The sequence below is a fragment of the Panicum hallii genome, chromosome 1, assembly GCF_002211085.1.
Source record: "Panicum hallii strain FIL2 chromosome 1, PHallii_v3.1, whole genome shotgun sequence".
NCBI classification, from domain to species: domain Eukaryota; kingdom Viridiplantae; phylum Streptophyta; class Magnoliopsida; order Poales; family Poaceae; genus Panicum; species Panicum hallii.
In genome coordinates this window covers 46,867,765-46,889,037 of record NC_038042.1, presented here as the reverse complement: position 1 = coordinate 46,889,037, position 21,273 = coordinate 46,867,765, and the positions used below count along the sequence as shown (strand labels likewise).

The window sequence follows — 21,273 nt, the reverse complement described above, 5'->3', positions numbered from 1 at the left end:
GAAACGTAAGTTTGGACCTAAAACTGTGGATCGTATCTTTCTAGGTTATGCTATTCACAGTGTTAGGTATAGATTTTTAATAGTGAAACCTAGGGTACCTGACATGCATGTTGGTACTATAATGGAGTCCAGAGATGCTACATTTTTTGAAATATTTTTCCCATGAGAGATGAAACAAATTCATTTAGGTAAAAGTTCATCGAGGATGATAGCTTTGCTGAGCCAATAGAACACAATGAATATACACTTGTGGAAAATCCTGAGGAGGATAACAATGATGCTCTGAGAAAGAGCAAGAGACAAAGGACCGTAAAGTCTTTTGGTGATGATTTCATTGTATCCCTCATAGATGATACACCCAGAACCATTGAAGAGCCATATTCATCTCCTGATGCTGACTATTGGAAGGAAGCAGTGAGGAGTGAGATTGATTCTATTATGTCTAATGGAACCTGGGAGGTCGTTGAACGTACTTATAGATGTAAACCGGTTGGATGCAAGTGAGTGTTCAAGAAAAAGCTTAGGCCAGATGGTACTATTGAAAAGTACAAGGCTAAACTTGTGGCCAAAGGTTATACCAAAAAGAAGGAGAAGATTTCTTTGACACTTATTCTACAGTTGCCCGATTGACCACAATTCGAGTGTTACTTTCCCTGACAACCTCTTATAGTCTTCTCGTTCATCAGATGAACGTTAAGACGGCTTTCCTCAATGGAGAGTTAGAAGAGGAGATCTATATGGATCAGCCGGATGGGTTTGTATCAAAGGGTCGAGAAGAAATGGTTTGTAAGTTGTTGAAATCTTTATATAGTCTCAAGCAAGCGACTAAGCAGTGGCATGAAAAGTTTGACAGAACTTTGATGTCTGCTGGCTTTGTTGTGAACGAAGCTGACAAATGTGTGTACTATCGCTATGGTGGGGCTGAAGGAGTGATTTTGTGCTTGTATGTGGATGACATACTGATCTTTGGCACTAGTCTTAATGTGATTAAGGAAGCCAAAGAGTTTTTATCTCAAAGTTTTGAGATGAAAGATCTGGGAAAAGCTGATGTTATCCTCAATATAAAACTGGTAAAAGAGAGCAATGGTGGGATGATTCTTACACAGTCTTACTATGTGGAGAAGGTGTTAAGTCGTTTTGATTATAGCGACTATAAACCTATCTCAACACCATATGATGCCAGTTTAATTCTTAGAAAGAACAAAAGGATAATGCGAGATCAGCTGAGATTTTCTCAGATCATTGGTTCATTAATGTATTTAGCTAGTGCTACAAGACCTGACATCTCGTTTGCTATAAGCAAACTAAGCCGGTTTGTTTCAAACGCGGGAGATGATCATTGGAAGGCTCTTGAAAGAGTAATGCGCTATCTAAAGGGGACAATGAACTATGAAATTCACTACACCGGGTACCCAAGAGTACTAGAAGGGTACAGTGATTCAAATTGGATTTCTGATGCTGATGAGATAAAGGATACAATTGGATATGTGTTTACACTTGGTGGTGGAGCTGTTTCCTGAAAGTCTTGCAAGCAGACCATCTTAACGAGGTCAACTATGGAAGCAGAACTCACAGCATTAGATACTGCCACTGTTGAGGCTGAGTGGCTTCGTGAGCTCCTTATGGACTTGCCGATAGTTAAAAACTGATACAGGCAATTCTAATGAACTGTGACAATCAAATGGTGATTGTCATGGTGAACAGTTCAAAGGATAATATGAAGTCATCTAGACATGTAAAAAGGCGGTTGAAATCTGTCAAAAAATTGAAAAACTCCGGAGTTGTAGCTCTGGACTATGTTCAGACGGCTAAAAATCTGGCAGATCAGTTTACAAAGGGTCTTTCACGAAATGTAATAGACAATGCATCTATGGAATTGGCTTGAGGCCCACGTGAGTCATTCTATAGTGGAAACCTATCCTATATGATCGGAGATCCCGTGAATTAGAATGGTGAAACAAACTAAAGTCTGACTGAGAGTAGAGAACCTTTGTGAAAAGAGCTCATTCCGTGTATAAGGTGAATTTCTCTTCTAATCTGTATGACAGGTTGGTCTATATCTTAATGTGTTCCATGTGGTTTTTTAAAAATAAATGATTTTTTTTCTTGAAACAAAGATATTGTTCTACAGAACATCTGAAAGGAACACACCTATATCAGTCTGGCTACTGGTCATGGTCTATGAGAACTGGATATTCTCTAGAAACTCATGAAGGGACTGGAGTATGACTTATAAACTCCAAACTGCGGGGATGCTTTTGCAGCTAGTACCAGCGTAGGGCTCTGGTCAAACTTGTTTGCACAAGACATGCAATTCAAGACATTGTCCATTGTACAGTTGTGAATAAGTGTAGCTTTTATCCTAGATGGAAGTTCAACTTAACAGTCTCTGTCAAATACTGGTATATCAATGAGGGAATGAGGGCATTTCTAGTGTGGCTTGAATTTCTTGGTGGGGATTGTTGGAATTATGGGCTTGGCCCATTTATTCTAATCAATACAATAAAAGAATTTAAAGCCCACTATTAAATGCTAGGGAATCAATTGATTAATTCCGTACCGGGATTTGAGGAGGATCTCAACCGACTTAAAGGGTGGACTTCGTGTACACCACTTATGAAGCCGGTAAGAGGAGGTCGGTGAACCACACGCGCGCGCGCTCGCTTGCCTCGCTGAGGCCGTGGGCGTGGGCGTGGGCGAGGCGAGGCGAGGCGCGGCCGGACGTGACGTGCAGGTGCAGGTGCAGTGCGACGAGATGTGCTGAGCTGAGAAGAACGTTTTGCTGTTAAGAGTATTAAAACAGAGAATAAACGTTGACAGTAATGATCGGAGAATCACACCAGTAACTGCCGCTCATCAAAGCTCTTTACGACGTCCAGGTTCGTTGAACCTCAGGCACCTCCACGCCTATATAAACCACCCCTTCCTCCTCTCATCTAAACACACACTTCAGCACTTGATCCAGGTACTCCTGCTTAGGAGACCTCTCCCTTCTCCCTCTGCTGCTTTCTGCCGTTCCCATCGCTAGTGCTGCGCGCACAGCTCTAACGAGAGCAGGCCTCTGGAATCTCTGCTCGCTGAAGGTCCTGCACGGGACGCGGGCAATCAGATTTTTGGGGAGCGTCTTGACGCGACTGCTCGCTCCCTGAACGACTACACGACTACTTCGTTTGCTTCCTGGTGACCGTTCGTGGGACTGCACTGCGAACCTCTTCCTGCATCGACATCGTTCGGCTACTTCAGGCAAGACCAGTCGAATAGCATGTCTATTCCAGCTGGTAACGGCGCAACCGGTGCCTCCGGCACTGGTCCCGCCTTGAGGTACACTCTAAACCTATTCTGGTTTAACTTTTTGTTCATGCTTATTAGTAAGAATAATATGAACACATGCACATATCTTATTCATACATTATCACTCATTTATACCATCAAATTGCTAGTAATATTTGGAATTAAAATATACCGAAAATTGCCTAGTTATATAACAGGATGTACCTTTGCAATTTTTAAAATGTTGTAAACATTGGAGTTTTTTTTCCCCAAAACTGAATAACTGATGCTGAGATGGGCATGCGAAAGAAACTCATCTCTATTGCACGTGGTTGGAGATTCTTATGTAGCCTTTGGTTGGGCTTTTGCGCGCACCAAATGGTAAACAAATATAATGCAAAGAAGGACATCAGGAAAATTATTTCTAGTCTTTTTTGTGGTTACCATTGTTCGTAAAATTGGAGATATTCTCCCCACTCATCATCAATATTAGAGAATTATGATGACACGATACTTTCAAGTATACCATGCAATAATTCAAGTAAAACTGTGCAGCTCAGTTTTGGTTTTGAAAGTTGCAACTTGCAGGTGGACGTTACAATTCTCCAAACTGCTGAAGGACAAGCCACTCTCCAGTTCCCAGGCGAGCATTTGTATTTTGTAAAGCGAATACGTTTCCGCCTTCGAAGCTAGTTGACGTAAATACCATGCGCCTCCCGCTTCTTCCACGGTCCCCTCCCCTCGCCGCCGCTGTCGCCGCCATGCCTCCTCGCCGCCGCCGCGTCGTCAGATCACTGCCGCTCCCGCCTTCCCCTCCAAAACTCTCCTCTACCCCGCCGCCGGCCCCTCCCCTAGAGGGACCCAAACCCGGAACCCCCGACCACGACGACCCCCCTCACTCCGCCCGTCGCCGCCTCCTACCCCTCGCCGCCGCGGCCGTCGAGGCGCGGGAAGAGTGGCACCCGCTCCCGCTCTCCGCGGCCGACCTCTCCCTCCCGCTCACGCTCCCCACCGGCCAGACCTTCCTCTGGCGCCGCACCTCCCTCTCCCCGCTCCGCTTCACCGGCGCCGTGGGGCCGCACCTCGTCTCCCTTTCCCACCTCCCCGACGCCGACGACGGCCGCCTCGCCTTTCTCCTCCACAACGACGGCGGCTGCCCCGCCTCCTCCTCCGTGCCCGCCGCCCGCGCCGCGCTGTGCGGCTACCTCAACGCGGCCGTCCCGCTCGCCGATCTCTGGCGCCAGTTCGCCGCCGCCGACGAGCGCTTCGCCGAGGTCGCCGCGCGGCTCGGGGGCGGCGGAGCGCGGGTGCTCAGGCAGGACCCCGTCGAGTGCGTCTTCCAGTTCCTGTGCTCCTCCAACAACAACATCAAGCGGATCGAGAAGATGGTGTGGACGCTGGCGGGATACGGGGAGCGGCTCGGCGAGGTTGGCGGGTTCGTGTTCCACCGGTTCCCCACGATCGAGCAGCTCGCGCGCGTGTCGGAGCAGGAGCTTCGGGAGGCCGGGTTTGGGTACAGGTCAGGGTCAGCTCCTGGTGCCTTACAAGTATCGTTATGCATGTTCGATTCAACACAACTCGTCAAATATATTTTAGCCAAATCTGCTTTACATGATTAAAAATTCCTAGATAGTGGGCTCGAGCTCAAAAACTTTGTTTACATTAGTACCTGTTATTTCATCTGCAGCATAGCATGGGAAGGTTGTTCTAGGCATGGTTAAGTATCACATAAGCTTTAGTTGAGAAATGGAGCCATCGAATGTGCAGTGTTCTGGTTATTGAGCAAATCAGGCAATCAGAATCAGTCAATCAGGAAATGAAGCCTACTATTGATGTGAAAATGTGAGGAAACTCAATTTTTGTGCGGAAACTCCACCATAAATAGCAGCTTGGCAGATTATCGTTCCCTTTCCAAGGTTAAGGTGGGGAATGGCTCCTCAACTGCTTTTTGGAGAGACACCTGGCTTTATCCTGACCCCGTTGCTTCCACTCACCGTGCTCTTTTCTCTCACACTCTAAGGCTGGATATTTCAGTTCAATATGTTTTCCAAAATGGGTTTGATTTGCATCTGCGTACTAGACTCACTATGGCTGCCCGCCATGAGGTAGAAAACCTCTTGTTTGCTCTTGCGCAGGTTCACCTCACCATGAATGCCCCTGACCAGAGGCTTCTTGTGTCAACGAGTGCAAAGTTCAATGTCCGGGATGCGTACAAGAACTTGACATGCACTTGTGTGCAAGACCAAAACAGCATTAACATTTGGCGTACAAAGGTTCCCAACAAAGTCAAGATCTTCTCGTGGTTGTTTTTTAAAGACCGGTTAAGCACCCGTGCTAACCTGTTCCACAAAAATGTCCTGGATGACGACATGTGCCAAAGATGCGGCTCCTGCGTAGAAACTCGTCACCATCTGTTCTTTGGTTGTGCAAGCAGCTCTGAACTTTGGACAGTTCTTCGACTGGTGAGGATTAACTCGTCTACGACAGACATGCTATGGTGCATGTCGATGCCACCTGAAGCTCCACAACTTGTCTGGCCGGACATTCTGCTCACCATCTTGTGGCGTATATGAGAAGCAAGAAATGGCTTCACGTTCCGTGCTGAAGATTTCAAGCGTCGTCGTATAATTTCCACTGTATGCGATGATTTGGATGTTTGGTCTCATTGTTATGTTAAACCTTTGGACAAGGAAGCGCTACACCGGTGGCGCTCTTTCATTTGTCATCGTAACTCTACCTGAACTTTGCTTCGGCACCTTTCGTGCCCTTTTCGAATGAAAATTCCAGGTGGGGATATCTCCCCCCCTAGTTGCGTTCAAAAAAATAAATAAATCTGTAGCCTACTGAGATTAGTCATGAGTATATGTTGTGTATATTATTGCTGTATTGCATAGGGAAACATCTTTTATCGGGCAGAAAAATATGATTGCCATATGAACTGTACCTGTACGAATCATAAATCAGTAATTACTCATGAGTATCTGTTGTGTATACAGTGTTGCTAGATAGTCTCATAATATACTGATTTGGGCAATTCTCTCTCTCTCTCTCTCTGTGTGTGTTTCTTTTCATGACAAATGAGCAGGGCAAAGTACATTGTTGGCACTGCTAAAGAACTGCAGGCCAAACCTGGTGGAGGTGAAAAATGGCTTGCCTCATTGCGTGAGAAGGAACTTCCAGAGGTGATTGCGGCTCTTTGCACTCTGCCAGGTGTTGGTCCAAAGGTTGCTGCGTGCATTGCTCTGTTCTCCCTTGATCAAAATCATGCTATTCCTGTCGATACACATGTCTGGAAGGTATACTATATCTCTGTTTTGTGTTAGTGTTGTAATAGTACCTTCTACATCTGTTGTTCCATTTGGGCATATGTCAATGCTGGTTCATTGTAAACGCTTTAGTCAGGGTATAGCATATTTTCCCTTTGAGTTATGATCATCATTATCTGTTAGACCAAAAGGTTAAGGCTTTTCATAGATGAGTTATTGACTATTTGGACATGCTCACCTGCGTTACAGTTCCTTAGGTTGTATTTGAATTGCAGATGACACCTTTGTATTTGACTATTAAACAAGTCTCTTGATTGCTAGGTTTGCTTTTAGTTAATAAGAAACAAAATAAAACTATGTTTGTTCTTCTTATTTAAGGGGATAACTTTTTTTCGTTATTTGACATGCAAGTAGATACATCATCATTTTTAGATACACTTTCCTTCTGCATTCACAAATGATTCTTATCCGGTAAACGTTGTAATGATCAGTGCGTAAAAATAAAATAAAATCTCGACCTTGAGGATGCTGCCTGAAGAAGGAAGATTTGCTGCACATATTTTACATGACTTGAGTCTATTTTATGGGAGTATTAACCCCCGATTATATGGATTCAATGCAGGTTGCTACACAATATCTATTGCCGGAGCTAGCTGGCAAGAGCCTGACCCCGAAACTTAGTGTTGTTGTCGCTGATGCATTTGTAACTAGATTTGGAAGCTATGCTGGCTGGGCACAGAATGTGCTCTTCATCGGCCAGCTACCTGCTCAAAAGGTTGTGGTGGCAGAAGTTACCAGTGATGATTTAACCACCAAATCTCCTACTAAAAGGAAGCGCGGGGGAAACTGAAACCATGCTGAGAACATGTAACCATGAGAGAGCATGAAAACCAGCGATAGCAAGGTTTGCCATTTCTGTTCTCATTCAGTAGCCACGATGTCATTTGGTCATGACAAGAGATCTTCTTCTGAACAGGGAGGTATTGCGCACTGGGCAGCCGCTTCATTGGCACATGGGTTCCTCGAAATCCAGATGGGCAATGCGGTTCGCAGAACTCAATGGCAATTGGCAACTGTCAGTCCTCTGCCTTTAGGAAACCATGAGAAGGTATTTAGAATCCTGATTACACAAAACAGATTAAGCCGTTAGCTTCTGACATAGGAATGGCTGACTCATTGATTATCCTGATCTTGTTACATTGCGAATCTTTCTTTTATGCGGGCAATGTGTCGCTTGGACGGCTTGATTGGCCTGCTCGTGCATCTTCCACAAAAATGTCAAATGGAAGGTACATGCAATTGTATTGTTATCCAAACAGTGATGAAAACTTCAGTTTAACATTCTTTCTGTAATTGAGCCCACCCATTACCCATACCATGCTGTGGCAATGCTGGCTTGGATCGGGTCAGCATCGTCTGATGAGCGTTTGGGCACCTGAAGTTTCAGTTGTGAATGTCCTGGATTTCTGTTGACTGACATGCGGCCGGTTCAAACATGTACCGGTAGCCTCTATTAACGGGTAATTTTACACAAGTATTCCTTTCATATTTTTTTTGATGCCTTTCAAAAAAGTTTTTACACAAATATTATTGTCTTCGATTTGAAACAAAAACTCCTTTTCTTTTTTCGAAACCGGCTACGCATCGATTCTGATTACTTGCATTGCCAGCAAAGTCGAGTGTCAAGACGGCGTCGCGACGAGGCTAAAGCCTTTTGCTTGCGCCAACGAGTGTTCCAACCTCTCCCGACGCGGGCCCCCCGTGTCATAGGCTCGATAGCTTCCCGATCGGATCCTCTCCCCTGCAAGGGCGCGGAACCGAGCTGCCGCCGGCGCCATGGCGAGCGGCGGCCTCGCGGCGGCGCTGGAGCTCGCCGTCGTCTTCCTCGTCCGTCCCCTCCTCGCCGTGACCTTCGTCTCCACCCTCATCCTCCTCAGTACGCCGTCGCCTCCCTTCTCGTCCTTTCCTTTGCCTTCGTTGGCTACTCGCTAAAGTTCCCCCAACCCTAATCCGGTCGTCTCCCCAGGCTGGTACGTGGCGTGGAGGACGGTGCTGGTGCACGTGCCGCTGGTGCAGGAGATCGCCGGGCTGCGCCCGAAGAAGGCCGCTAAACCCAAGCCCGCCAACCGCGGCCGCTTCGCCAGGTTCTACCAGTCCCAGGCTGAGGCCGCCCAAAGGTGAAACCTTTTCCCCCCGCACGAACACACTAGTCTCCTCCTTTTTGCTCATCCGGATGTATAGATGTTGATTCCTGTGTAATGTAAATCGACCGACCAGCTTTTGTTCAATTCGACCCACATTGAGTGCTCCAGTGTTGTTGAGTTCTCAGTTCTGGCACTGCTGAAGCAGTTTTATGCAGTAGGTTAAATTGTAGTTGGTAAAGTTGCTTATGCTATGTATTCCATCGTTTCTCACTTGTCTCAACTTAATGTGCAGTATGGTACAATGGCTAAAGGTTTCCTGCACTTTTCTGATAAAACTGAGCATAGGGCGTTGTTGCCTGTGTTTTTCTGTTCTCTGTGTTTAGCGGTTGGATGTCTATTGCAAATTCCTTCGTATCTACTATTGGTGCTTAAGTAAAACTCTTTGTCGCAATTCAAAGAAAAACCTAGACAGTTCAAACTTCAGTCCATACTGGCACTTGAGAGCTCCTTCATTTTGTATGCGGTGCTTGGAGTCAGGACAGTAGTTTCAATGACTCCCCGGAGTTCAACGCTCTAACCGGTCCACCGCGAGAGGCTTGGGTACTTGTTCCTTAGGAAAAGACAAGTTTCTTTAACACCTTGTACTGTGAATATTTCCAGTCCTATTTTCTCAAAACCTGTATTTTGTTCTGAATTACTTAGGCAAGTTAAGAACACAGGATAGAGATGGAACAAAATGAAGCCAATAATTGTGTGGTTTATATATAGTAACAACAAGTTGTGATTGAAATTGTCTATGAAGCCTTTCTCATTTGAATGGCTAGTAATTGTGCACTCTAGATTGTACGTCATGAGCATGTATTCTGGAAGTCCTCTATAGATCAAGTGGCTTTAAAGATAACATGGCTATCTGTAAATTCCTATAATTTAGTATTTGGTTTATCCTGTTATCTCTTAACTCCTTACAGTTTTCATATTTTACCTTGACCTGCAATGCCATTACTACAAGAAAGTACCTGTCTCCTTTTTGTTTATCACACTATTTCACTTGCACCTTAATATCATTTCTTCTTTCAGTGATTGGCAATTACAGAGAACCTAAGAATGACAGTAGATGTTACCGAATCCGTTACTGCTAAGTTACTGATAGCTGTTTGTAGCTTGTCTTCTGTGGCAACATTTGGTACCAGTGTCATGCACCAGTAGTTCAGAGCTTCAACTTGGCCAGGAATGGTTTCATGCTTTCGAGAACTTTTCAGTTATTCACTCATTCTGATGATTGCACTCGTTTTTCTTATTCCATCGTATAACTTTACAATGTATCATGCTTACAAGCAAATTTTATCTGGAATTCCATCAAGATAGATAACAGTAACAGTAATGTATTTTGGGTGGTCAGAAAACCCTGCTATTTGGATTGCTGCTTTCACTTTGAGATATACCCCATTTTTTCAATCATAACACGCTTACCCGCAAAAATTGCACTATGATTGCAAATACAAGGTATATTAGCTTCAGGCGCATAGATTATTAAGAAACGAAAATGACAGTACTCTTTCATCTGCACCCACATGTCACTAACCTGCTGTTATCTGTTCTGTTCACAGGCAAAGCAAATCAGAAGGGACATCTTAAGGGAAAACCTTTAGCACTTTGCAATAAGTACCTGCTGCAGACTGTAGTATACCCTAGATCCATTTATGATGCAATACTGCAAATGATGGAGGATTTTTAGGAGAGAATGGATATCAGCATCCGATGGAAGCTTCCTCCTGCTTGGCAGCTGTCCATACATCAAGCTTCCACTGCAAAAGTAACACCACTGCATCAGCTGTATATTGCATGACCTTGTAAAGTTGAGGACGTTGTACATAGACTTGTACAAGAATAAAGAGAACTGCTTGTCCTTTGGAACATCACTGTACCTTCTCTTGTGCAAAGTTTTTCTTTGTTAAGTTCAGCTCTCATCATTGGCTCATGATGGCATTTCTAAAGATCAAAACTGCTTTATATGATGCCAATCTGCTGGGATGATGCACTCATTCTTTTCCGCTTTGCTGAACAATGATCATCCATTCAATCAACCAATCATTTGGTGACTGATTCCCTCTGGGAAGGATGAGGATCTGGACTCACCTGGCAAGAGAGAGGCCATACATTTCCTGGGAACCAAGACCGAACCACCTGCTCAAAAGCCGCTTCCTTTGCAACAAAGCAGGTTTCCCCCCTGATTGCAATCCATATTTATTCAAAACAACTGAGCTTGTGTTCATCCTTAAACAGTACGAGTAGTCACAATTACGCAACAGAATAGTTTGACATAAACAAAGGCACATCTGAATGATCCGATCCTCCTTTTCTTTCTGTTCTCCTTTCCCTCCAGAAAGCCTGAAAAGAGTGATGCAAAACGCCTCCAGCTTAAGAAATGCAAGAGTGGAATGGTGCCTATGGTGGCTGATTCGACCTCATGTAACTGTGGAAGGAACTGGCAGTGCTCTGCTCCCCTCCAGCGGCACAAAGTGAGGTGGCCACTCTTACAGCAGGATCTCCCCCCTGATCATCTCCAATCTTACCGAAAAGCGCATTGACGGCGACCGCCTTGCGGGGTCGTATCGCCGTCGTTGAAAACCGGCTGGACGCCGTTTTCAGGGGGCCACGGCGGAAATGCTGGTTGTGGATGCCATGATTAGGGCTTGGAGCATCATTGTACCTTCCCAACCTTGCAGATTCCAAGCTAATCATCATCATGCATCAGTGGTGATGGTGGTGGATTCGGCTGCTCTAGATTTCGGTAAGATTTCAAGGTGCCCAAAGCAAAAGCGAAGGGAAGGAAAGCAAAGTTAGTTGAGTTGAGAGCGTCCTATCATGCAAAAAAAGCGCCAGAAAAGGGCACAGTTCAAGGTGCAGAGCCAATCTTTTGTTAGAATGTTCCGTGTAGGCGATAAAGAAAAGGTCATTTGTGAGAGTGCACATGACAGAACACTGGCTTTGTTAGATAACACACGCTAATGAATTCATAAATGTTCCTAACAGGGCATCCTTGACCTATCTATCTAAGCTAGAGGTTGCACACGCAAGAGGCAAGCTCTGACCGTCATGCTCGTCTTCAACAAATATATGGGATAAAATGGTACTCACACAAGCCCAAACACTCGGCAGTGTTTGCCATTGGAAGTTTGGTGTTTTGGACGTGTGCCATCTCAGGACCCAAACTTGACAACAGTGTGTACTAGAATACCACTGAAATTTGGTGTGCGCGCCATTGGCCTCCCAATAGTTTTCGGATGTGTGGTGCACACACAAATTCAAGTGGTATAAACATGGCATTGAAATTTGTGTGTTCGTGTGTGTGCCACCGGCCTTCCAACTTTGGATATATGTGCTACACACAATTGTAATTATCGTTGAAATTAGAGGCAAACTACGGTTAATTTTAATCCAAAATATTAAATAAAACATGATATAAACAGGAGCATGATCCATGATGCTTACAGTATCGAACAAAAAGCACGTGATCGCCACCGCAACAAAAACATATTAAACCAGGAAGCTCAAGAGGGAATGCGCTGAAGGAGGCACTGGATGCGCTGTTAGGAACTTGACCGGTCATACTGATCGGTTGACCTTTTAGTCAATGTAGTCGAACTAAAGTTGATAACGAGCAGATGTTCGTTGTGCAGATGTGCCAAGCCGCACGCGATGGAATGTGTGGGCTGGGTTTGGGCGTGTTTTGCAGTTTTTAATCTTTGAATGATGACCAGTAACTGACGCTGGTTGATGCAACAAAATAACCAGTAACTGATGGCTATTATAGCTGAGGGTTACTGATATCTGATATTTTTAATAGCTGTTATTGCTGCAATGAATCTGAACGTCCAAAGGTCTACCAGTGGATACATATATGTCATTCCTCTCCTCTTCTACGTGCACGAACAACACACACTCTCCATTGCTGCTCATCTACATCTCCGTTCCAGTAGTCTGCGCGCACATACTTGCTGGAAGAGCAGGCTTCTGGAACTCCGTCCTCTTCGAGACTCTGCACCGAATGGAGGGCAATCGAGTTTCTAGGAGCGTATCTGCGCGATTGCTTGCTGCACCTACTCCCGTGACGACTTCCCGGCAACGCATCTGCACCGCGAGCACGTGCACGACATCAGATTTAGATCGACTACATCGAACAGGTCCGATGACAACGTCGACCGATCTCAATAACAGCGCGCCGGTGCCTTCAGCACTGGCCCCGCTTCCGGATACTTCCTACTTCTGATTACTTTTGTTGTCAATGTTGCAAGCACAATGAACAATGCTCCTATTTTTGTTATTACGGTACACACGTGCTACTAAAAATCACTTGTATGCGTGTGGGCCGTACATAGACCTTCCAATGGTTATTGGGCATGTGTGGCGCACACGCAAATTCAAGTGATGCACACAAAAAATAAGTTTGAGGGGCTGACAAACAAAACAACGAATTTCCAGTGGACTGGCATACAGACAGGTTGTCGAGTCGGTTGGCATATGTTCATGAAACTATTCCTAACAGTTACTGACAAGTAGGCCTCCCTATGTTCTCTTCCTCCTCGTTCCGGCATTTGGAGGCCCGACTAGCACCTCATTTCACCAGGGTATCTGGAATTGGATATCCTGGTGAAACTAGAAAGGCCCATGGCTTTGCCGCGTGGGGTCCGTATCCAATTGGATATCCCGCGTTGTAGTATTGTAGTTGATGTGGATTTTAGTTTATTCATATAGTAGTTGTTGTATGCAGATAAATGTTAAAAAAATTTAAGCAAGATAGTTACGTTTCGTTATTTTCGCTTAGGTATCATGGTCTGCCCGCTGTTGCATTTGGTATATATTTTGAGCATTCTATTATTGTGATGCTATTATTTAAGTAGTATATTATTTTGAGTATTGAAATGGAGGTATGACATTTGTTGCTGCAATTATTGTGGTGAAAGAAGGGGTAAAATAATTTATTAGGGAGGGTGGAGCATAGTTAGTCGGATACTTAATGTATTTGCAAAATTATGATGCAATTAATAGACATGATTTTTTTAAGGAAGTAGTGGTTATATTAAAATATACCGTGTTATTGTGGAGGTCACATGAGAAGTTATAGAAGAATGGTAGTACAATATTATATTTTTAGCAAAATAAGATGTTATGTTGAACGAATTAGGAAAATATTTTGAATTTACAATTTTGTTATGTAGCAAAACTTTTGGTTTTAAAATTTTGAGCAATTTTTGTATTTGAAATTGTTTAGAAGCATTTTGAATTTGAAATTTTACTATATAGTAAAGATGTAGATTTTAAAATTCTAAGCAACTTCTGTATTGATTATTTTTTGATTTGAAGATATTTTGGTGTCCAAATTTTAGATACAACGGATCGTATGTAAGTATTTATGCAAACGAATTGCGAAAGCTTTTTGAATTTTAAAATTTACTCTATAATAAAGTTGTAGTTTTGAATTTTAGATCAAGTTTTATATTGAGTAACTTTTGATTCCAACACGTTTTGTGTTCAAATTGTACATATAATATTGCTCGTATAGAAATAATGAATGTAACGGGTTGTGATTTGATTTAATTGAAATACGAGGGTTTTTCTAGAAACTTTGTTGAGAGAGAACCAGGACGGCGGGTTGATTCAATAAAAAATTAAGATTTTATTTGCAATTTTTCTAAACTTAGAAGGTTGGACTGCAGGTTGATTTTGGAAAAGTTAAGAGTTTTCTCACAAAATTACCTGAGAGAGAAGGCTGGACTGCAGGTTGATTTTTAAAGTTGAGGATTTTTTTTGCAAAATGACCGAGAGTCGTAACATCCGCCCGGCCGATCGGACGGACGGCCGCCAATTGGCCACGCTGCCTGGGCTTCTTTTGGTGCAGCTTTGGTATCTAGAGATGCGGCATGAATCGGGTATCTGGAATTGTCATGAATCGGCTAGTATATCAACAAGAATTGGTTACGTCTTGTCATGTCAGGTTGTTGTATAGCTGGGCATCTTGGAATGAAAGGAGATGTGAAATTGTTGGTTGTGCTTTGTGTACGAGAATGCCATTCCATGTCTGGTTCCATGCATGTCTCCAACAATTGAATGTACACAATGCTTGAGATGGCGTATGTAGGTTGGGTGTTGGAGTTTGTGTTTGTCACGCCTTTGAGTCATCTTTGAGATTGTGTTGGGTCAGAATGGGTCAATTCACCATGTGCCTGCTTATCAACACACACACACACACACATACACCATGTCCCTGCATCTTTCTAGAGTCAAATCAGGTAATAGAACACAATCCTTGTCTCTCTCTTTCAGGTAGTAGAGCCGTTGAAAATGCACCTACCGACGCTTTTTACCCTGTCTGATATTATTCAGTTCATGGCCCTTTTTTCCCAGACAAAGAGATGAGATGAGATGGACCAGCAACTGCCTGCCGATCTCGACTGGAACTGAAATTGCCAGGACAGTGCACGGCCAGGACGAAAGCGATGATGCATGGGGGATGACCAAGAGATGAGTGAGTGTATCTAACCCGGCAACAACTTAACTTCCCGAAAAGAATCGGTCGTACAGTGCTGTATTTTTTCTGAAAGTTTAACATTCACCACCCATAGATTCAGACATAATTTACTCCATGTTCCAGATGAAAGCGGACAGAGAACTGCTAGCGGATGTGGTTGTATCCCTTACCCGTTTGGGATCAACTCTAAGTTTGATGTTCTTCCGTGTGTCTCATCTCATAAATAATGCAATATTTATTCGGATGTATTTAGAAAATGAATGTGGGGGCAGAGAATATTTATTCTCGTGTGTGGAGAGAATTGTGTTCATATTTGTACCTGTACTGATTTTAACCACATGCATCAGTAGAGGTACAATTTTTTAGGCCAATTGTGTTCAGCCCTGAATATATATGGAGGTCTTGTAAGAATGACTTTCTTGCGCGCAAAAGAAGCGAGAGGCGTTGTTACTGTCTACACCAAACATTTAAATGGTGTCATGGAAAAGAAACACACGAGAAATGAGAAGGAAAATTGCTCTCGCAGGCTAGAGCATTGCCTTTTGGAACTTGACAAACACCACTCCCGCTAGCCATCTTTTCCAAATAGCGCTCTTTTAAGATACAAAGCACGCCTAGTAGTTTGGATATTTTCATCCCAACCTACTATATACATATATATCTAGCCTCAAGGAGGGGGAAAGAAGGAAGCACATGTGACTGTGACTTGATGTACTAGTACCTTGTAGAATTGGTGGTCTTTTTAGTATGGCTACCTGTGCATGTTTTTTGGCCTCACTTGTTTGAAGAAGGCATCTTCTTTCAAAAATAGGCGGGAAGGGTAAAATTGTCCAAGTGTCAGATGAGCTAGGCCAAGTGCTATTCTGGCAAGTGGGGACCGGCACACATGTAATTTTCAGGGGAAAGGAAGATTTCTATCTTTTCATGCAAAAGTCTGGCAACAGGGTAGGAATGTAGAATTTAGGTTGCATAACAATTCTGAACATAGAACAAACCTTGAACATAAAATAAGTGGCCCGAAATCATCACTTAAGATGTAAGGTAAGGCAGTGATTATGTAAGAGATAAGGATTAATAAAATATAACTACAATACTTGATAACTTCCTCTTGGATCTCTACTAACCAATATAAACTAGCACGTTGCAAGAAAAATATTTGGTTTGATTCAGGATAACTTATACAAAAAGTGAAGTGGTGGTCACATGGCATAAATTAAAATGAAATCAATAGAGCAGTTGGAAGAAAAAACAAGCACAACTAGGAATTTCATTGTAAAAATAAAAGTAATCCTTAGAATTAACAATGATACAGTTGGGCCTAACTTTTGCATTACTTTTCACTTGGAAAGAATCGGAACAGGAAAGCATGTATACTTGCAGGCAGCATAATGTCGTCTGAAAGTGTGCAGAAGGCTAGTTTTTTTTTTCATTTTTTGATCTGGCAATGAGATTTGCGTGGGGGAGCCAACGTACCTTCCTCCTAGTCCAAGCATCACATTCTCCTAGAACCCACGAACACCAACCTCATTAAACAAAACATGGAGTACCGTGGTTCTGTTCATTGTAACAAATTTTCATGGGAGCAATGCTTATTGAACTAGCTCAAAAGTACAAAACAGTTTAAGTATTCGTAGTTAATAATTTCTGAACAAATATTTTATGCCTATAAGAAACAGGTTGCTTTATCTAAAAAAAATTATAAACATCTACACTTGCAATGGTCTATTTATCCAGAATTCTTGTGTGAAATACTCTGTTTCATTTCATCCTTATGTGTTATTGTTCATCCATACGTAACATGGTTTTATTGTGTTGTCCAATAAAAAAAAGATGCTAGTGCAAGTGCCAGATAAACATTAGTCGCATGAAAAGAAAAACCAGGAGTATTCCAATAAGTTATTAAGATGCATCAATTGCCGCAGGAAAAGCAGAGCTTTGGGCCAAGTGAGAATCCAAAAGGGAGATCTACATAGTGGTCCGGAGATATGGATTTGATGCAATGCACAATGCATCCCCTTCCCTTCCCTTCCCTAGGAGTGCCAGAGGATCAGAACCCCGGGAATTAGGATTTTGAGCAGGCAAAAGGAGCTGCTACTATCTGATTCATGGTCATCTACCTCACATGAATGCATGATTCCCATGTCCCCAACAGATGTCACGACGAAATGAGGTTTTGAGATGAGGGGTCCTTCATGAAGGTCACATGGTGAGCCATTCCAAGGTCTCTTGGAACAAGCAATGCAAAGAGATGATTAGTCTCGGTAATGCGAGAGAGAGTGCGAAGTTAACAACCGTCGCCGTCGTCGTCGTCATCGTGAGTGGCACGGATTACCGGTTCAACAATGCCATCCATCATGGAGTTGAATTGAAATGGTAGATGCAAATAAAGTAAAAAAGCGAGGCGAGACGAGACGGAGCGAAATGAACATAAAGCTAATAATGTGGGCACGCCATGTAATCATTTGGACATCACACATATCAAATGGAGTGTCCCTTCATGCCAAGGGGGCCGGCCTCTAAAATCACAAATCCTTCACATGAGAGAGCTAGCGAGCCAATCAACCAATGGCCTTCCTTTGCCTACCAGCACTATCTGTTTGCCTAGCACCATCGCAATCACCTCACAAGATTGGGTGATCTTGGTCCAGGTTTCTCCAAAACAAAAGCAACAAAGGAAGTCTCAGATGTATACTAGTCTTATTAGTTGTATTTGTACTAATACACTTCCAACTCCCAGGCCACCAAGTTCCCCTTTAAGATGGAAAGCTCAGGAGGAAAGGAGATTGAATAAGAAGAAAATAAACTGTTCATCGACCCAATCTCGCTCTCACTTTATGGAGCAATTATGTTAACAAGTAGCAGTAATGTATACCAGCTTAATGAAGGGATTAGAGATGGACCAGGCTTTGATGCCCCCATGGCAAGATAAACTAAGAGCATTCTTATTATCTTATATACCAATGCAAGTGAGAAAAGGAGGAACGAATGCCCATCTTTTTGCAAAAAAGAAAGAGGAAAAGGAAAAAAGAAGGGGAGAAAAGGAGGCATCATATCGGCTGTACGAGTTCGGCGATGTCTTCTTCACCCACTAAAGAAACATCCTGTGTGCAGCGAAATACCATGCATCACCAGGTCACTCCTACTATTGCTCAACAGGAGAATGCATGTTTGTGTATTTTGAATAGGAGTAGGTAGGCATTGTTCTGCATGAATAAACTATCGGCAACAAGTACACTGGGAAATTGTTTAGTTTGCTAGTACATGTTTTAATTTTACTACCTGTAGTAGTAAGCTAGAGGATGTAGGGGGCTGATACAGTGGTGATGCACTGGAGAGTGACCAGAGCCCATGGTAGTGGCCATTCTGGAGGAAAGATTCGGGGTCAAGTCATTAATCAAATTTGGGTAGGATTCTCCCTCATGACCGCTCTAAATTGCTAGCTAGTCTCACTTGTAATAATCTAGCATACCCACCTCCGCATCCAGCATCCTGCAATTCAACAATCCATGCAGTTGGGCACGGTGGAATTTTCACAGCCGCTGCTACACCAATTTCGGACTATACTTGTAGTGAGAGTAGGAATGCTTATCAATATTCAATGAAAGTGTAAAATTGATAATCCTGTGATGACTTTATCAATCTTGAGGATCTGGCGGCTCAGTCTCTTAAGGATGCTCGTAGGTACGGTTGCGTGCGTGTATTTATAGAGGTGAGTGTGCATACGTGTATGTGAGCGTCTGCGTCTATACTATATTTCATAAAAAAAATACTTTCACACCATCATGATTTTATTTTCATAGAAGATTTAGTGAAACAAAATAAAATTAGTGGCCAATAAAGTGTTTTCATAGAGTTACGTGTATAGCGAGAAAAATAGGGCATGAAAAGGAAAGAGGGAATGCCCTCGCGTATTTCTACGACTATCTAATCTCGCGAAAAAGGAGTTGGAAAAAAAGCAGAAAGAGAAGGGCCGGCCGGTGGATCGGATCACTTGTGTAGCAGCTATAGCTAGGCAACCGGCGAACTGACTCCACCAGCTCCCTCCTCTCATGAGGCCATCATAGCTCGCACTAGCTCGCCGGCCCGTGGCGGCAAACCGTCCCCCGGCCCCGTGACCCCGTTCCGTCCCGTCCCGTTGGCTGCGACCCTCGTGCAGCGCAAGTGGTGGTGGCGGCCCTATATAACACGCGCAACGCAAAGATTGCCCTCCAAATCCAGACGCCTGCTAGCTTGTTAGCCATCTCCAAGTCTCCATCCTACACCGCAACAGCTGGCAACCATGGCCACCACCACTTGAGGGAGCGAGATCAGGGAGCTAGCTAGCTCGCAGCCCCGTCGCTGTCACCGCCTGGCTCCGTTCTTACCTTGGCTCGCGTTGCGGTCGAGTGAGAACAAGGTCGCCGTCGCTCCAGGCCACCGATCCCGTCCATCCGCACGGTTGCACCGTCGCGCTCGCGCCATTACCCTTCACAGCTAGCTAGCCCTGTCGCCTGTCTTCGCTCTTGCCTTGTCCGGAGCTAGGTAGCTACTCGTCGCCAGCGGCGGCCATGAGCGTCAAGGCGCCAACGTCATCGACGGCGGCCGCCTTCTACGCGACGCTGGCTCGGGGGCTCGACGACCTGGACCGCTCGCTGGCGTCGTCGCCGTTCCTGTCGCTGCCCTCGCTCCGGGCCGCGCTGGCGCTGCTCCGCGCCGCGCACGCGGGCCTGGCGCGACTCGTCGCGTCGCTCCACCTCCCGGGGGGCGCGGCGTGGCTGGACGAGTACATGGACGAGGCGTCCAGGCTCTGCGACGCGTGCCGCGCGCTGCGCCTCGGCGCCGCCGCCGTCGAGGGGTACGCCGGCAGCGCCGCCCAGCTCGCCTCGCTCCTCATGCAGGCGCCCTCCAGCCCCAACCTCTCGCGCCAGGTAATGAGTGCCTTCTAGTTAATTTCTTGCTTGCTTGATCGATCAATCTTCATGCTGCTCTGAAGCAAGCAAGAAAGAAGCTGACCGGTAAGAGTAATCGAACTGCCAGCAGGTGCCGCGGGCGATCAGCGTGTGCAGGAGGGAGGCCATGGCGCTCAAGGAGGAGAACCGCGCGCTGGTCGAGGCGCGCGCGGAGGCGCTCGCGCTCCGCCTCAGCGAGGGCGTCCCCGCCGACGCCAAGCTGGGCGGCTTCAACGGCTTCCGCGGCGTGCTCTGCGCCACCAGGATGCTCACCTCCTTCCTGCTCACGCTCCTCTCCTGGGGCGTGCTCCACTACTGGACCGACCCCAACGCGGGCGCCGGGGCCGCCGGGGACTGCGGCTCCTACTTCGGCGCGGCGTTCGCGTCGGCGCTGTCCCGCGCGCAGCAGCGCGCGGCGGCGGAGGCCGGCCGGTCCGTGGCCGCGGCGGGCGGCGGTGCCGGGGTGATGATGCACGAGTTCCGCCGCGCGCGCGCGGCCGTGGAGGAGGCGAAGGAGGCCGCGGAGCACGGCGGCGACGTGGCGGCGGCCGCGGCGGAGGTGGGCCTGCGCGCGGGCGCGCTCCGGGCCGCGTGCGAGGACGTGCTGGCGCTGATCGACGACCTGTTCGACGAAGTGGTGGAGGCGAGGAAGAAGCTGCTGGACCTCTGCAGCGGCGGCAACTGAGCGGCCGGCTGGCCACGAGTACAGGAAACGCCATGGCCTCCCTCATGAGCCGCCTGCATTGCAGTAGCAGTAGCTCATGCCAGAGCAGGAGGGGCCCTGGTGGTTGCCATCCTGTGTCCCTTCCTTCTTCCTCGAGTGCCTCTTGTTGCTTCTTCTCTGTAGTAGCCATGACAGTCCTTGGGCATGTCTGATCATAAATGCACTAGCACGTACAAGTGAATGCAAAAAGAAAAAAGAAGAAGTGAGACTTGAAAACAGTAGTGTTCTTCTATATGGAAGCCAACAGATAATCCTAGGTTTTCTGATGAAGTGATCATCAAGGTTTAACTTTGGCAGGTTGACATTCCATGAAATGCTAAACAATTGTTGACCCTGTGTGTGTGCAACGTGCATGACGACAAGATCACAAGTTTGACGGGTAGCCAAGCCGAAGGATATTTCATCTAGCCAT

The 21,273-nt window shown here is 45.4% G+C and overlaps 3 protein-coding genes across 4 annotated transcripts; all 3 read left to right on the top strand.

Annotated features, from left to right (window-relative positions):
• The first annotated feature begins 3,894 nt into the window (after positions 1–3,894).
• LOC112888644 (N-glycosylase/DNA lyase OGG1) lies at positions 3,895–7,879 on the top strand. Its single transcript, XM_025954923.1, has 4 exons — positions 3,895–4,789; positions 6,356–6,566; positions 7,159–7,440; positions 7,513–7,879. The coding sequence occupies exons 1-3, from the start codon at positions 3,978–3,980 to the stop codon at positions 7,384–7,386; spliced, it is 1,251 nt and encodes a 416-aa protein (XP_025810708.1). The 5' UTR covers positions 3,895–3,977; the 3' UTR covers positions 7,387–7,440; positions 7,513–7,879.
• Positions 7,880–8,335: 456 nt separating this feature from the next.
• On the top strand, positions 8,336–10,599 carry LOC112888656. The gene is made up of 3 exons (XM_025954932.1): positions 8,336–8,472; positions 8,563–8,713; positions 10,288–10,599. Exons 1-3 carry the CDS (start codon positions 8,373–8,375, stop codon positions 10,313–10,315), a joined length of 279 nt encoding a protein of 92 aa, XP_025810717.1. The 5' UTR covers positions 8,336–8,372; the 3' UTR covers positions 10,316–10,599.
• Positions 10,600–19,338: 8,739 nt separating this feature from the next.
• LOC112892107 lies at positions 19,339–21,192 on the top strand. Of its 2 annotated transcripts, none has more exons than XM_025959187.1 (2): positions 19,339–20,116; positions 20,226–21,192. In XM_025959187.1, the coding sequence occupies exons 1-2, from the start codon at positions 19,757–19,759 to the stop codon at positions 20,820–20,822; spliced, it is 957 nt and encodes a 318-aa protein (XP_025814972.1). In that variant the 5' UTR covers positions 19,339–19,756; the 3' UTR covers positions 20,823–21,192. The 2 variants fall into 2 exon arrangements, with proteins under 2 accessions (XP_025814972.1, XP_025814979.1); XM_025959194.1 differs by having other exon boundaries at positions 19,346–20,116; positions 20,229–21,192.
• The last annotated feature ends 81 nt before the right edge of the window (positions 21,193–21,273 follow it).